This window comes from Apus apus, chromosome 2 (genome assembly GCF_020740795.1).
Source record: "Apus apus isolate bApuApu2 chromosome 2, bApuApu2.pri.cur, whole genome shotgun sequence".
NCBI classification, from domain to species: domain Eukaryota; kingdom Metazoa; phylum Chordata; class Aves; order Apodiformes; family Apodidae; genus Apus; species Apus apus.
Genome location: NC_067283.1, coordinates 10398638 through 10414135, shown reverse-complemented (window position 1 = coordinate 10414135; position 15498 = coordinate 10398638). Strand labels below are relative to the sequence as shown.

Here is a 15498-nt window from a genome sequence, read left to right as displayed (position 1 = left end):
TTCCTCGTCAGGGGCCCGTTCCCGCGGCACCCTGCCCACCTCGCTGCTTCCAGGCCAAGCGGCGGCGGCCCTGACGGGCGGGCGGCCGCGCCGGCTTCCCCCCAAGCCGGAGGGTCCGAAGCGACGGGGGCTCCCGGCGGCCGCGAGGGGAGCCCGGCGAGAGGCGGCGAGGATCTCCTCCTGGCCCGGATCCCTTCTCGGGCAGGCCTGGAGAGGACGGAGGAAAGAGAGTGAGACCGGAGCGGGCCCGCCGGGCTCCCGGGCTGCCCGGGGCGGCGGAGGCAGCAGAGCAGCGCGGGCGCTCGCGTGCCGCGCCGAGAGCGGCGGCCGCGGGGCTGGGGCTCCCCCTGGCGGCGGCACCGCCCGCCCCGCCGCGGCGGCACTTTGGGACGGGCCGCCCCGCACCCGGAAGCGGGCGGCGGCTGGTGTCGGTGCGCGGCGAGCGGGGCCGGGCGCAGGATGCGAGACGCCGCCGCCGCCCTGCCCCCCTGCCCGCTCGCAGCCAGCGTCCGAGGAGGAGGAGCAGCAGCGGTCGCGGGAGGAGCGGCAGCAGGAGTAGGAACTGCCGCTGCCGTAGCATGAGCGGGGCCGCGGCTAAGCAGTCCCCCGGCGCGGGGTCCGCCACGGATCCCGCAGCCGCGGATAAAGCGGCTGCAGCGGCTGGGGACTCGGTACCGGAGCCGCCGCCGCCGCTGCTGAGTGTGGACGTGACAGGTTTGGTGTCGCAGTTTGCGAGGAGCTTCGTGCTGATCTTCCCTGTGTATGTGCTGGGCTACCTGGGGCTGAGCTTCAGCTGGGTCCTCATCGCCCTGTGCGGGCTCTTCTGGATCCGCAGGCACCGCGGCGGCAAAACCTCCCGCCTGGGCCGGGCGCTCGCCTTCTTGGAGGACGAGGAGGAGGCGGTGCGGCTCAGCGTCTCCTCCGCAGATCTGCCGGCGTGGGTGAGTGGCCAACACCCTTCGGCGCTTCCGAGGAAGCCCCCGCGGGCAGCGCGGCCGCTGGGCGGGCTGGGGTCTGTCACCTCCCCGGCAGCCCCGTGACGCCCACCCCTCGGGCCGGCCCCCTCCGGCCGCGGGGGAAGAGGGTTGGTACAGGCCGGAGGCCGAAGCCCCAGAACCGGCCTGGTGGGAGGGCGAGGGTGAGGAGACGGCATCTCCCGCGCCCCTGGGCTACTCCTCCCGGTTTGTCAGCCTCTCTGGAGACTTGGCGTCCAGCGGCGGGAGTGGCGGTGCCGGACGTGGGCAGGCAGAGGGACCCTCCCTCTCCCGGGGTGGGCTGTCCCCGCCACGGCGCGGCCACCTGGTCCTTCGGTGCCCGCGGCAGCTCGGGCGGCCCCGCCGCCCCTGCCGTGCGGTGACAGCCCCGCGGCGCTGCCGTGCGGCGCCGGACCGCTCGTGGCCGGGGTTTCCCTCCGAGGAATAAACTTTCCCTCAGGGTTTGGGGTTTCCCCCCCCCCCCCCCCTCCAACTCAGATGCCCGTGATGCTACATCTTGGATGTGGCGAGGGCTCTGCGGCGCACAGAGCTCGCGACTCGGGCAAAAACCTTTCCTCAAAAAGTTGAGATTAGGGGCCGGCAAAATCGGTCTCTTAACGGTTTTCCTGTTTTGTGTAAGACGTTACTTAATAAGGAGCGACAGAAAAATGAGGTGGTGTTTCTTGCCGGTTTCAAGGTTGTGACGCGGGGACCAAGGCAGAGGGATGTTGGTGGCCTTAATTGTGCATCGCTGTGGTTGGTTTTAAAAGGCTTTCTGCGGAAGTGGAGGCTTCCTTTGAAATGTTCAGGCTTTCTAATAAGTCTTTAGAACTAGCGTTATTTATTTCACCTGAGATCTGAAGACTGCTTCTTAAGAATTTTGACTTTGGAGGATTAGCATTTTTTTTAATACGTCTCGACAGCCAGCGCCCAGCAGCCTCGGTGCCCATCCAGGCCCCTCTGTGTCCTGGACAGCCCTGGTGATCTGCTGGGCAGAGCTTGCTGCTCTCTTAGTCTCTATACCTGAAGTTTTGAGGGTTTATGCTAAATCTTTCCATGTGATTTCTTTGCTGACTACTCTCTGCTCCTCAGTAATAGCCATCCCCGTCTCTGCTGGGTACTCTGCAGGGACCGTGCATCGAACGTTGTGATGATAAATAACCAAGTAGCTGTTTACATGTGATCAAATTGCTCTACATGATGTGACCTCTCCCAGCTCTGTTAAGGAAGTTATAGGACTTCTGGACACCTGGAGAGAATATACTGTGTAGGTGTGAGATGGGAGTCTTTTTTTACTCCTGTTTCTTAATGTCTTTTACCCCAGTTTTCTAGTGGAAGCTTATGGTAAAAATGGGGACCGAGTTTAAAAGGGATGAGGGAATTTTACTGCTTGGAGCTGAGATGCGAGTCTTAAATTATGTGGTTAATAGCTCTTACATTAGCTGTGTTGCTTGGTTTTGCTTTTTTTAATCCCTATTGGCATTCAGCCATATAATGGAAGTGTTCTGATTTGGTGCATTTAACATGAATTAATTAAAGCTAGATTTGTTGTGGAGGGTTGTATATAGTAACTATCTGCTGGTAACTAAGCAGTAGATACTCAAGCTTAGTGCTGTGTGTAAATTTTATTTTAAGTCATGATTTGTCACCTTTGATAAAATGGCAGTTAATTCCTGTGTGGAGTTGTCCAAATAACTGAAGCTTTAGAAAGGAGCCTCTTGGCTGAAGTCAGAAGCAAAAAATCAGAGAGGAATGAGTGCTGGCTGCAAACACCTGCATATCCTGTAGCAGTATGAGAAAGCAACTGGTCAATATGCATGTTTTCCCCAAAAGTGTCACCTTCTGATACACCAGTTGGCAGACATATGGTAAATCACTGTTGGGTTTTGGTAGGGTTTTGGTTATTTGTTTTTTTCTCACTCTTTAATAAGGTTCTTAAATTTTAAAGGTCTTGGTTGTTTTTTTTTTCTTTCAACTGACATATCTATTATCTATATTCTGGAAGTACCATGCTTCCAAATAAATGTACCTTCCAGATGAACTGCAATCTGGAAAAGAGAAGTCTTCTGTGAACTGAAGGCCCACTTAAATCAAAAGTAGTCTTCAATGACTGCTGTCATAGTAATTAAGATTTACATGAGTCTTTTTGCTGCCTGTGTAATGTGTCTTGGAAAACTGCTATTTTAAATCCTTCTGCTTTATGTGTGTTGTCTTGGAGATTCATGTACTGCAATAATATTTAAATAAGAGCTACTGGATGGAGCCTGACATCTCTTTAATAGGTATCAAGTTTGTGTGAACTCTGAACTGGAGTATGTTCCCTTGGTTTCTGGTCAGAGGAAAAAAAAATTGAAATTACTTGAGTAGGACAATGCTGTGTTTTAAATATAGGAAACACTTTACTCTTCGGGGACTGAACCTGAGATGCAAGAATTTTTCAACTAAAATTATGTAAAATCCCAGGCATTTTTTTGACATGTGGTATCTTCTTGAGCTCTTGATTAGGAAAGAACTTGAGCAGAGTAGCAAGGTGGGTATTTGCCTCCCTCCCACCTTGGGATTGATTGCTGCTGCTAAGTATCCAGTAATACTGCATTATTACTTTTTAATGAAGTGGTTATTGCAGGAGAAACGAAGTAAGATTTTTCTGCTGTCAATATGCTCAGTTATGATTTGAAAGTGATACTGTTGTGCGATCACACTAGAGTTCGTAATGTTAATTATTAGTTTCCTAAACTAGATTTACTTCTTCCATAAGCAGGTGGTTATACAGTAGGAATATTCTCTACTTTGCATGTAAAATGAGATAATTCAACATGAATACAAGTTACGTTATTTAAAATGTCAACACTGAATTATTTAAAATAAATATGTATGTGCTAAATAATATTTCTTTCACTGTCTTAGAAGAATAAAATCTGTAGTCCCAGTCTTGCTAACATGTAGTTACAACTCTGCTGTGTTTGGAAGATGTCACTGATTATATGGGGTGGGAAGGAGCAGAAGTGGGTGCTTTTCCAAGTCGTTTAAAGCTAGGCAGCAGAATTCACAATCAGAAAGAACTGGAGATCAAAATAGTCTTCAAGTAAAGTAGACATTTCCTCTTTCTTAGCAACATTTTTATACACTAGATGTATTTTAAACTGGAATGAGTGTCATTATGATACAAACATATACAAGGAAGGTCGCAATTTAAGTATCACTACTTAGAGGGCAGCAGGTAGGAAACTAGGACTCTCAGTTTTAAAAGGCCAGGTATCATGTAGCCTTTTATTTTTAAAACAATAATGGAATTTTATGATCTTAAGTGGCATAACAAATTTACTTGTTTTTTTTTCTCAGAGGAAGCAAAAAAAAGTTAATCTAAGTTTGCTTTTGTCAGGGTTTTAGGTGTCTTAATGTGACATTTATAACAAGCCAGCCTATCATGTTCAGCATCTTTCTGGATAAATTAAACTTTGACTCCTGTTTTCTTCAACATAGAGATAAAAAGCCATGTTGATTTTTATTCCCCCCCCGGCCCCGAGATGTAAGTTTGGCTAGGTACCAAGAGCTGTATCACTGTGCAGTCTGTCAGCAGTCAGCAGGGGACCAATATAGGAATAAATCTTGGCATTTTTAAACAATTCATTCTGAAAACAGACCATTATTTTTTTTTTATCCCTAACTGTGTATTACACAGAAACTGAAACACTATACATGACTGCAGTAAAAGTAATGTCATATTAAAATGTTAATTAACAGTCTGCTGTAGTATTTTGGGTCTTACAGCCTCGCTTGAGTTTTTGCTCTAGGTTGGAGTGTTGTTGTTTTTTTAATTGTTTGGGTTTTTTGTTTGTTTGTTTTTTGTTGGTTTGTTTTCTTATCTACTGAAAAGAAAAAACCTGCCTAAAATTAAATAGGTGCCTAGTCACCTATTTAACTAAACTGATTTACAGTTCTGTTGTAAAGAAACCTGGTAGATTTTCTTTCTCTTGGAAAGCTGTATGAAACTATTGCAGACTATGAGTATTGGGAATTACCATATATCACTGCTACACCTGTGGGCAAGAGAGAATGTCAGCATGTAGCCTTTTTACTAGATGCTGATGTATGCTATAATAATCAATAAAATAATTATCAGTCCATGTTTTGTTGAGTGTTTTTGGAATGGTGAAGCATGACTTCAATAGTATTTGCATATTTCTTAATTGAATGTTGTGTTGAATGTTGAACAAGTGTTTAAGGGATGAGGAGCCTTCTGAGTAAACGCAGACTTCGGAACATGTTTGAAAAAGGAAATTGTAATGTATAACTATGAAGTTATTTGTATTCAGTCACATGCTAGAACAAATATACATACACACTTCCATCACCAGCCCCCTGTCCCAAGCCCTTCCCTGAGCTTCTTGTCAAATACTCCAGTTGTGTGGTCAGAGCAACACTTTGGTGCTTACTGATATTAGGAAGGTAGACCCAGTATGTTTGTGGAAGAAAAAACGTCAGGTCACTGCAGGGTCATATCCTGTACCGAGTGACATCTGCAGAGAAGGTTAAAGTGGTTATTGCCTTACGTGTATCTGATTTGGAGACTTCTTAATGAATGTACAATCAAATTTGCTAACTGAATCTTAGATTAATAGTTCAGTACGGGAATCTCCAAATGAGCCCTGCTGATGGGTGCCATGTATGTGCTCAGTAGGCCTGATCACCAAGTGGATTTCTGATACCCAATATTTGGTTTTAATTGCCATAGAACAAAATTATCTTTCTCTTAATGTCTTTGGTTAATGCTGTTATTACTGTAGCTGTAGGAATTGTAGGTGAGTTTTTATACAACATACTAAAACATGAAAAGGAAGGTTGTGAGGCATTGTGTCACATTCTTCTGATCCTTTTTCCAAATATTAGTTGAGCATGTTATAAGAAAAATTGCTTCCATGTACAGCCACTTAATGCTAAGCTGGATCTAATCAGTTTATATGGTTAGTACTGCAGATGGCCATTTACTCTCTGCTGCCAACCTGTGTCTGGGAAGTATGAAAGGGAGTGTGAGTAACAATAGAGTAATGACTTGTGAGTACTTAACAACTGAAGTCTACATCCTACTTCTGCCTGATTATCTTTTCTTAAAGCTGCCTTTGGTTCTAGGTGCCTCATAGTGTATGTATACATACATTTGTGTGTTGTGGGTTGTATTGTTTTCTTGTGGCTATGTTTTCTCTGTGTGTTTTGGGTTTTGTTAGTTTTTGTTTGTTGTTGTTGGTTTTTTTTAAGAAGTTTTGTTTGATTCATTATTACTTCTTGTAGTTAAGAGGGTAACATGGGTGACTTCCTAATGGTACCCTATAGTTCAGAGATGTGAATTTTAGGAATGGAGAACCAGTAGGGAAGAAAAGCATTTATATTGGAAAATAGATCACATCTTACTGTTTCTCAAATTAAGTTTTCAAATTTAGTGTGGTAAAACTGTGCTGAGATGATAAATTGCCATGTGAACACATTCACGCATGTAGTAGTGTGGTAAGCATTGCTATGTGATTCATAAATAAAGATACTTTTTCAGAATGTTTATGGTAGAAAGCCACGTGATGAACTGATGTTTTTGAACACAATATCAAACTACTAAAGAAAAATGTAAACCTGAAAGTACTCGTATGCTTTTTGAACAGTTATTAGGTGCCACAAGCCTTCTAAATACATATGCATAGTAGAATCTTTTTTTTCAAATAGCAAATTGTTATTATGTAAGTTATTACTGATTTTCAGGACTACTGCAATGTGTCCTTTAAATGTGTTGTTTCTCTGAATAGCTAAGGAAGATGTGTTCAAGTCTTCAGGTTTTGGTGTGGGCTTTTTTGGGGTTTTTTGTTTGGTTGTTGTTTTTTTTTAAATTTGCATTTATTTTAGTTTGCTAGTGTTTCCATGCCTAAATAGTTTTGCATATAGCGGCTGGCCCAGCTCTAGCCATATTTGAAAATGTGAGAGTCATAAAGATCTTGTCAGTAAAGACTAAGGTTTTATGGAATAAAAAATGTCTAGAGTAGCAGTCGACCTTTCCCACCTCTTCTACAAGATCCTTCTCACTTTAAATTGGTACTGCTTTTTGAGATTGTTGGCACATCACAGAGTACAGCTGGATATGCATTCTAGGCTTTTTATTATTATTTTATTTTTAGCATATGAGAGCCTGCTGGGAAATAGGAAGATGAATCAGGGTTATTGTCAAAACATTTTCATTGTAGTTTATGGTAATGAGAGCCTGTTCTAGAAATTTTTAAATATTCAAAACAATTCATTGGTGTCCTGTTCTTGTTTTTTAAAATGAAAGGAGAGGCAGCATTTTGTTTCTGGTAAGATAAAAGTCTTTTACTTAAATAATTTGATTTATATTGCAATTTATCTCCCATTTATCAAATCATCACTAATTAAAGCACTGAAAAGGTTCTCGCATTGCTGAAATTGCCTCTAGCGTAACTTCTTTCCAGCTTTGCAGTGATTTTGTGCTGACCATGTGACTGTACTGCCTTTGAGGTGTTGGATTTGTGGAAGCTGTTTTTAAAATATATTTTTAAGTATGAAGTTTTAACTGAATGCTAACTTTAAAATAACCTCTATAGTGTCTGAAAGCCTCTTTGTCAGAGCCTCATAGTAGAATATCAGATTTTGAAAGCAGCAGTTAATGATTATAAATTAATCAATGCCGGTGATTTGGTATGTTTCAATGTGTAGATAAAAGGGAGTCAATAAAATAGTATGATACTTTTGGAAGGATTACAGTAATAAGAAATATTGTATGAGACACTTGCAGTTTAGATACAGAGTTTTTTGACCTGTGAAGTCTCATCTTTCTCTTTGTTTTCCCTTATTGTTGGATAATACAAATTAAATCTGATACTTCCCTTTCCTAAGCAAGTTTAATATGGATGCCCCACCAGCAGCTTTGGAGCTCTCCTGTGGCCTGGCAAGGACTAGCTTTTAAGTTTTATGTACCAAACTTAACAGGCCAGCAGCATTTCAAATGTAGTATGTGAACAACTGCTGTTGTGTGTTCAGGGGAAACACTGAACAACTTCAAATAAATAAATTAAATCCTTATCTTTGGCTGGTGTTTATGTACACTTAATGAAAATAAAAGATGTACAGAGATGGAGTAGTCAACATAGAATCAAATGTGGGGAAACAGTATTTTGATAAGAAGAGGAGAGAGTTTTTATTTTAAACAACTGTTTAAATTAAGTAAATTATGAAACTGAACTATTTAGGGAGGTCTGGCATTTTGTCATTTGTATAACTTTTGGATCATATGACACTTCAATATTTCTGGCTAAGATTTGTTTCAATTGAATGAGGAGAGAGTTCTGTGAAGTTCAGAAATAAAATATTAGATGCAGAATAAGAGGGAAGAATCAAATAAAAGCTGTGCTGGAAGTTGACCGTGTGTGAAATGGTGGAAGGCAGTTTCCAGCTTGATGTGTTTGACAGAATTTGTAGTTGTTCAGGATTGCATGAACTGCAGGCTCCTTCTACAATCCTATCTGCCATGCACTAAATGCTTTTCTCATTTTGCAGCAAGAGAAAGAGGATCTGGACAGCAGTTGTGTTTCTTACACAGTCCTAATACTTTTTTTTGAGGAAGCCTTGACTTCTCTCTGGATAAGACCAGTTTTTGGGGGGCAAGTAGGGGAAGATGATGGTGTAAATAAAGGTGTGTGTGTATTTTTTGAAAATAGAGTCAACTTAAATTTGTTTTCTCTCTGGCTCTTGCCACCTTTTCTGTGTTTTGATTTCACAGATGTTGTTCCTTTTATTATGTTTTTAATGTGAGGTTCAGATTCTATTTCTGTCTTTGGGGACACATTCAAGAAGAATGCTAGCTTTGCTAAGTCTGTTCCATTTACCTCAGCTTCTTAGGGTACTTTGTTTTGATCCTTTGTTCTGTGACATAGTCCTGTATTTCTCTTGAGTCTTTGTCTATATCTCAGGGTTCAGGTGAGGACCTTTGCCCCATGTCCTCTTGAATCACATTATTATGGTGTCTGGGAGGATGAGAGGAGCCCCTCAGTCTTGCAGTCATGCCATCCCCATTCCCAGCCTACTTCTAGTTTTTATTCCAAATAGCTCCTACCAAGCTTCATGTACCAGTCTTTGTTAAACTGGTGGCGGTTGTATTTTCATTGCTGTTTAAATGATGCAGCCTTTTTTGTTTTGTTGTCTCTATGTGCTTCCTGTGATGCTGTTAAAAGAGGAGCAGGGAGAATTTTAAAGCTTCTTCCTTCCAACAGTTCCTTATTAATGAAAGTATGTATAAGCAGTATAGCTAATTTTTATTTGTAGGCTTTGTATCTTTTTCTTTGCATTTAGATACATGTATTGCAGAGAGAAAACAGGAGTTTAGTAGTTAAAGGGATTGATTCTGCAGTTTCAAAACAAAATAAATGTGCACTCCTGATAAAAGTGGTTTGTGCATGCATTTGTATTTTCCCACTGCCCTCTTGTGCCAGCATTAGAATTTACTTGGCCACCGAATTCTAAGTTTTTTGCCAGGTTTCATGTTCGGTTGGATCAGTTCCTTGAGTTACTTTTCTGTGCAGCCACACAAGTGCTAGTGCTTATGAAAAGGAGGTTACGGAAGTCTGTGGTCAGGTTTAAAGTGAAATGGAACAATAGCCAGCATGGAGAGAGAAGTGGCAGATACCACTGCTGAGGTGTCTTTGTCAGGAAGCAAAGTTTGAACATGAACAGTTTATAATGTCACGTTGCACATCCAAGTTGTTTTATAACATTTCAACAAACCTGGTAACATACTTAATAATCAAACATAAACTCTGATTACTTCAGTCCAGCTTAAAAGTTGGCCCAGGTTTTAGTGCGTGGTTGGAAGAGGTTCCTTCCAGCCTCAATTATTCTATGGTTTTTGTTTTAAGCAGTCATTTAAGTTAACGTTCAGTCTCCAGTTGTGGCTTACAAATAGTCAGAAACCTTTTCTATATAAAATAGAGTATTTGCTAAACTGTAAAGTGTACTAGGAAAAAAAAAAGGCTATTTTTAGAGAGGTGTTTTGTGGGAGTTAGTGAGACTTTTAAAGTTGCTTAGATGCTTGTCATCTAGATAGCTGGTATTAAAATTCTGTGCAGCAAATTGCTAAAACATACAATTTTTTCAAATGGAACTCCTGTTATATAAATAGCCCTTGGAAGATGTGTCTTCCCATATAATGAGTCATTGCACAAAGTTTTGTCTGCTACACCCTGATGTGATTGCAGAATTTTCATTAGGAGTTGAAAATCTGAAACAGGGCTAATGGTTTTCAGCTGCAGCAGGCTGGAATATGTACCATAAAGTTGTTACTAGAAATACGAAGCTAGTTTTCCTTGGCTGAAAATAACTGTCATATGACAGACAAGCATTACGTTGTCATTTGGCTGTCCTTATCGTACAGCAGCATGGGTCAAGTTTACGTTAGTTCAATTGGAAGCACTTTCACCAAGATATTTATACTGGTGATATAAATTGCATACCTTTTTTGCACCTGTTTTGATGAAAACTTTGAGAGAGAGTCTAGTACAGACTGTAGCACTGTTGTTTTCATAACCTTTGTTTGCATTCCTTTGGTTAGATACTGACTCACACGAATTATTTAGACTGACTGAAATAGTTTCCTTTGGGAAAATTTTGAAAGATGAGACACAGAATACGGAATTAAATTTATTGGCAATCCATATTCTTTTATTCAGTTGTTGTCTACCTTAAAAGCAGGGTGGGAAGGAAACAGGTGAATCTCTAAAAATGTGTGTGTCTTTCTGTTTAATTTTTAAAAGTAATCAGAAGATATGTTGAAGCATAAGGGTAATTATAAAACCTTAATTATTCTGATTTTAATTAATTGTGCAGTATTATGATCCACATATCTGCTCTCTGAAAAAATGGATTTTGGAGAGGAAAGCATTGGGGGGGAACTCAAGTGGAACTGATTAGCTGAGGAAGTTTGTTTTATATTTAAGCATTATTACTGCTTCTTTGTAATACATGGTTCTTCATGCCTGATTTTAGATCTGCATAGCTTGATGTAGAAGAAATGTGTGTTTTATCAGGTGCCCTTCTTCACATAGCATATTCTGTAGACTGTTAACTTGATCAGCTTTGAAAAACAATAGTGAATAAGTTTACGACTTTATATATCCACAAACTCTTGTGGTGTTCTTCTGCAGGGCAGAGTATTACAAGACATGCTCTGAGGTGTGATTTTTTGTGCAGCCTTATAGAGCAAACTCCCAAGACTTGTTGGCAGTTAGCAAGTTTGATCTGGCTGCATGTTTTAAACAGATTGTTAATGTAGTAAATATATGATGCTTCAAATGTGGAAATGTCTGTTCTTAATTTGTTGATATTTCCTAGTACAGTAAGGTTGCTGGTCCACAAATTTGACAAATTGTGATTTGTGTTGTGGCAAATATCTTCCCTCCTCCCCCCGTATATTGATTCATCTTGTTAATTGTTGAAGTAGAATTCTAAATGCTCTCGTATGTGTGGCTAGGAAGTTGTCTTAGTCTAGTAATCAATGTTATGATGCAGCCTATATTTTAAAATGGTGTGTTCCTCACCAAATGACTTTCTCCTGAAATACCTGAAATAGAAAAAGAACATTTTTCCACCCACCCACCCTCTGCCAGTTAAATGTCATACAGCAGCCAGGAAATGATAAGTGAGTGTTTCATCAGGGAAGAAAAAACACAGTGTTCAGTCATTTGACTTGTATGTGTTACAAGAATATTCAATAGTGTTTGATATATTAGTTCAAATTGTAGTCATTTTTTGTTCCCTATTTGTTCATCATAATCTTTATTTTGGTTTATATTTTAGGAAAAATATTTGGGCTTTTAAAAGTGTGGGGTTTTGTTTTGTTTTTTAGGATATGCTAGGTATGAATACAGTGTTGATGTGAATGTTGCTGAACTATCAATTTTCCTTTAATAAAATCAGTTTTCTTATTTCTGTCTTGTTCATGTAAGTCTTCATAATGAGAATTAATTTTTTACATTTGGCTATGTATAAAGCTTTTTAAAAAGTTGGAAATATGTGCTTGCGTTGTTTTCAGTTCTTAATATAGATATATGGTAACAGAAAACTCATTTTCCAACAATTGTTTTTTTCAATTCCTTTGTGTTTTTTAAAATTTTGCAATTATATTTTCTTCTCTCAAGTTTCTTTCCAGTATGTGTCTTCTCTTTCAGGAATTCTCTAAAGGGAGTAACATAAATGTTACCTCTCTGTTCACTTTGTTATTTTGATTTATGAGAAAAACCCCAGTGAAGTTTGAGGCTTTTTTCTCCCTTTTAGCTCATTAAAATAATCCATTAAACACAGAGCCATAGTAACAGCCTGAAACCAGTTTTGCTTTGGAAAGAACTATTTTTTACAGGTCGGTTTCTCATGTAAGAGTACAAACTTTAATTTTACTATAAGAGAGATGAGGAACTGCAAACATGTTCTTTTAAAACAGTAATTCAGGGCTAAGTGATTTACTTCCAGTACACAGGCTGTTATTAATGTATCTGCTTCCTTTACACTGAATTTTTTGGTTTTCTGACACAGCTAGGAAGGGAGTCTGTTGTACTGGTAACACCGTAACAATACTTCTGACAGAGCTGTCAATGGAAGTATGATTGTATATGCCTGAAATCAGGTATCTTTCCTCTTTTCTATTTTTTTTTTAAAACGTTTTTTTTGCTAGTGCTTAAACCTCTGTTAGTTTTGAGGTGAGTGTCTTCTCAGTGTTGTTATGGTTATTATGAAGGAGTGGTAGGTAATTATAGTTGCTTGTTCTTGTTTGGGAATAAGTGTAGATAGAACCATTAAGACCTAATGGACAATTTTTGAGGTTGTTCAGACACTTACCTGGGAAATGGCTAATAGGAAAACTATAGGATACTGGGGTGTATAGTCTGTGTTGGTTCTGGATGAAGACATCCAAACTTTCATCTACACTTGAAGTGAGTTTGGTATTTGGGATGTGGAATATTTGGTAGATATTTTCTAAAACTTTATATTTAGAGTAAGATGTGGAGACATTCGTGCTTGAAGGGTGTTAGAAATGAAATGTAGTGTTGATTTTGCATTCTAGTGTTAGAAACGTAGTGTTGGGTTTGGTTCACATATATATATTCTAGTGTTAGGAATATATAGTTTGTTTGAGATATATATTTTGGTGTTAGGAATATAATTGTTTGTTTGAGATAAGTGAGATATCTACACATTCCAATGACACCTGGAGTGGTTTACGGGCCAAGAAACTGAGGGACTTAATTGGGCTCCATCTGGGGGATCTGAACATGGAGAAGGATTTATGGCCCAAGATAAGGCCGAACAAAGCTACTTCTATGTTGCTCCTCAGGGCAGGATGACACCAGTAGATTGTTAATTGGGAAGACAGCCAAGGGGGCAAGAAAGGTCAAAATTTTACCTTAAAAGGTAAAAAGTAAACTGCTAGAATGGAATGTGTAAACAGGGGCGGGAAACTTATAGGATAATTTGAAGCGTCGGATAGGCTGTAAACCCTGGAGTAACTCAGCCAGTGGGGAAACAGGGGAGGGAATTTTGCGTCGGGAATAGGGAATATAAACCGTTATTCACCTTGCTATAGGTGTGCCTACTTGCTTAGGTCACCCATTCTTGCAAGGATGTAAGTAAACTGTGCTTCGCTGAAGGATCTGTGTGGGCCTGCTCATTGGCGCGACAGACGTTTCTCACAAAGGGAAACTCTGCTAAAGGGATGGAGGTGATTGTAGCTATTAATTAGAGTTGCATTAAAGCATTTATCCGTGACTTAATAACATTGATTCACATCTGTGGCAAGCTGAAAAACTGTAGAATATAATTTAAGCTTCAGTTTAGTGAAAAGCAGTAGAAATGTAGCTACTTGTCAGAGAGAGGAGATTAATTCATCAGTGTTCCTAAAATTAATGAGTTTTAATCTCTGACAAACCACTTTGGAATTTCCTCTACTGTCATGTTCTGATTGTTGATTCCCATGTAACACATGAGCTTCTAGTTTAGATGTGACATGTAAGACTTTACAAGGTCATTTGCTTTCTTGCAGGAGACTTGCAATGCTTGGAGAAATGTTTTTTCTATTTGTCAGCCTCAGTTGTCTTACGACTTTTCAATTGTTCTACTTTCTTCTTCCCGCAAAGTGATGAACTCCAGCACTCCTTTCTGCTGCAGTGACTGTTTGCATTGCCAGGCACAGGGAAATAACATTCCTGTCTGTCATATTCTAACGAAGAACACAGTGAGTAAGTAAAGCTGTTACATGGTGATCTCCCACCGTGTCAGTAAAATGGAAGAAAACCTCTTGATTTGGAGCAGCTCAGATTAGTCAATGACTTGGGATTTGAGATGTCAGTTTTAACAGAAAATTACTGCATGAGTTCCCACGGATAAAAGAGAACATTGAACATGAGACATTGAAATCCATCTCCCAAAGACTGTTATAATTTTTTCCAACATATTTTACAAGTTACTTTTAATTGCAGACGTTCCCATTGGCAAATAGATCTTTGACTATATAGTTAAAACAAGTCTTCAACTTATTTACTTGTAAATGATTGTTATTCTTGCTGACTATTTGATGTCCTGACAGTTTTTCAAATACATTGAGCAGAGTCAGGACTGTTCCACATTCAGCAGATCATAAATGGCAACAAGAGTGGTGGATTTGATTTCAACATCCCTTTAAAACTGAAAAGAAGTAAAATACTTGCTTTTTTTCTCAGAGGTAGTTGTACAAGGAAAAGCCTTTATCAAATTCTTGAAAAGACTTTTTTTCAGCTGAAATAGTATAGTTGCAAATTAACTGCTCTTTATGCAGATCACTGAAAATAGCTGTGGCATTTTACTCAGGGGGTTTTATTTCATTTTAGCTGTCATCACTGCATTCTTCTAAACTCAAGTTATGTCTTTTGCAAGAAAGCTATTATATGTGATTAAGAGTTGCATACAGATCTTAGACTGCAGAGAATATCTTTCAGTTGTTTTAGACCTGAATCCCAGCCCATTACAACACAATCTCCAGTAAAAGTTATTAAAAAAATAATTCATCACCAATTAGCACACACAATTAAGTTCACTGTAACAAACTGAAATGTAGAATCATCCTGAGGAACCTGAGCACCTCATTTCAGACATGTCTCTTTCTGCCATCTGTCTTTAGTCAGTCCTGATTTTTTTGCAGGATGTCCCTTTTCTCTGTATAAGAAGAACCTGGAGTAATGAGGCCACAACTTCCCTGCTACTTTTTGCGTGCCTAAAATTAGCAAGGAATAATGTGGGGCACAGCTGTTAGATTTTAATTAATACATGTAGTAAATATTCTGTTGTAGAACTTCTAAAAAAATACTAGCCCTGTGAAGCAGCATCTGTTGTAAAACCAGCTGAGAGTTTAGGAGCTAACAGTGACTTGACTGTATGTGTATTACTCCTGCATGTGCACAAACATTAACCTCTCCTTCGAAAGAAGTGTAAGCTTAGGAAGGTTCTGCTCAGG

General features: G+C 40.1%; 1 protein-coding gene across 4 annotated transcripts in view; it reads left to right on the top strand.

The window, feature by feature from the left end:
* Positions 1–418: 418 nt before the first annotated feature.
* Positions 419–15498, top strand: part of ESYT2 (extended synaptotagmin 2) — an 84882-nt gene continuing 69802 nt past the window's right edge. For all 4 annotated transcript variants that reach the window (XM_051612396.1, XM_051612395.1, XM_051612394.1 and 1 more), the window contains exon 1: positions 419–941. In XM_051612396.1, coding sequence (XP_051468356.1) covers positions 579–941 — 363 coding nt within the window. In that variant the 5' untranslated portion in view covers positions 419–578. The remainder of the gene's footprint in view (positions 942–15498) is intronic.